At 45.4% G+C, this 1,656-nt stretch overlaps 1 protein-coding gene across 1 annotated transcript; it reads right to left on the reverse strand.

Moving 5' to 3' along the window:
* Window positions 1-559: 559 nt before the first annotated feature.
* LOC148011708 (uncharacterized) lies at window positions 560-1,322 on the reverse strand. Its single transcript, XM_087670844.1, has 2 exons — window positions 1,142-1,322; window positions 560-1,000 (listed from the first exon to the last, which is right to left on the reverse strand). The coding sequence occupies exons 1-2, from the start codon at window positions 1,254-1,256 to the stop codon at window positions 810-812; spliced, it is 306 nt and encodes a 101-aa protein (XP_087526970.1). The 5' UTR covers window positions 1,257-1,322; the 3' UTR covers window positions 560-809.
* Window positions 1,323-1,656: the final 334 nt, after the last annotated feature.

Genomic DNA, 1,656 nt, shown 5'->3' on the forward strand with positions numbered 1-1,656 from the left:
AACACACATAACCTAACATATACACAATTACACACGAATTTTACACGTAATACTCACTCCACACCATCTTAGGATCCATCATCTTGAGCTTATTCATCCTAGGTTCACTCATCTTAAGATCACTTCTCTTCGATTCACTCGTCCCGAGTTTATTATTCATCCTAGGTTTACTCATCTTATCACTCGTTTTGAGTTCACTCATACTCACACAATAGCACTCCTGCACTAAGACTAAAACCTTAGAAGTCACACACATTTTTACTTGCACACTAGAGAACATTTGCACCTCAATCATTCACATTAGGTCATTCGCACCTAGATCCAATGAGATGAATGTTTCCACTTACATCATTTGCACCTCAATCATTCATATTAGGCCATTCACACCTAAATCGACTCATCATTTAGTTGAAGCGTTGCCACTCTATTTTTTAGAGAGAGAGATTGATTTTCTCACTTTTCGTTTCCCTAAATCGACTCACATTAGGCCATTCACACCTAAATCGACTCATCGAAAAAGGAAAGAGATCAGCTGATAAGACTAAAGGGCAATTGAGGGAATCGTAATGCCATCATAAATATTATTGCTTCTTATTATTGTTCGACGAGTTCACGATGATGAGATGATGATGCCATCAACGTAGATGGATTACACGAAGTGAATGATAAAAAGCAGCGGCGAGGCGACGGTGAGCTAGCTAGCTAGCAGGAGATGGCGGCCGTGGTGGGGAGGGTGGTGATGGTCATATTAGATGTAGATGGAGTACACATAGATCAATGATGGCAAGTGATCACAGCTAGAAGGCTAGCTAGCAAGAGGTGGTGAGGGCGGGACAGCAAGCGCAGGGAGCGGTGTCCGAGCCAGGGGCGGTGCTGCAGCAAATGGGGAAGATGTTGAGGGGTGCGTTGTTCACGCACGCCTCGATGCAATCAGTGGTTGCCACGTACTTGCCCGTCAGCGCATTCAGGTTGCACACCGTGCCAGTGGCCGTGCAAGCTCCTGCGTTCTCGGCCACAATATCATAGTAATTAGTATTGCTGCCCAACTGAAAACTGCATGTGCAATCTCAACCAACAGCCTTGACACGATGCGTATTAAGTAAAACCAAGATAGTTATTACGTTCCCTTATGATAAATCACCTTGCACGAGCGGCAGCATCTTGATTTCGGGCAGCGCTAGCACTAGCACCACGGCAGCACACACAGTCATCCAGAAACGGTATCTTGCCAGCACCGCCAAGGTAGCTGCCGCCATGGGTACGATCGACTGAGAAATACAGATTCTGCCACAAGAGCTAACGGCGACACTAAGCAGCCTACTGCAGACAGGCATGTATGGATCAAGTGATCGAAGCGGCTTTATATAGACCAAGGGAACAGCCACGATAATTATTCCAGTGACATAGTGCACACGTATAAGCCTTTTATTCATTTTAGCGGTAACGCTCTCTGAGCCACGGGGAAGCCACGATCAATTAACAAGGATGGAATATTGGAAAACAGCTGAGGGTCGTGCAAGCTTATCTCTGATTCTCGCGTTTCAGTGGTTTGTCCGAGATTGCAGCAGGAGAAACAACCAGCTTTTAGATCATATTCAAACCGAACAAAATCCAAGGATCAACGACCGACGAAGTGGGACCAATATCAGAAATATT

The sequence above is a fragment of the Lygodium microphyllum genome, chromosome 28 (genome assembly GCF_053477565.2).
Source record: "Lygodium microphyllum isolate KBCC chromosome 28, Lygodium_microphyllum_v1.1.10, whole genome shotgun sequence".
Classification (NCBI taxonomy): domain Eukaryota; kingdom Viridiplantae; phylum Streptophyta; class Polypodiopsida; order Schizaeales; family Lygodiaceae; genus Lygodium; species Lygodium microphyllum.

What these genes read in the sequence shown, in the direction of transcription:
- LOC148011708 (XM_087670844.1), bottom strand. Translation starts at nt 1,256, where the DNA reads ATGGCGGCAGCTACCTTGGCGGTGCTGGCAAGATACCGTTTCTGGATG. An exon ending in GATGCTGCCGCTCGTGCAAG is followed by an intron (nt 1,001 to 1,141) that starts GTGATTTATCAT and finishes CCGAGAACGCAG; the next exon opens with GAGCTTGCACGGCCACTGGC.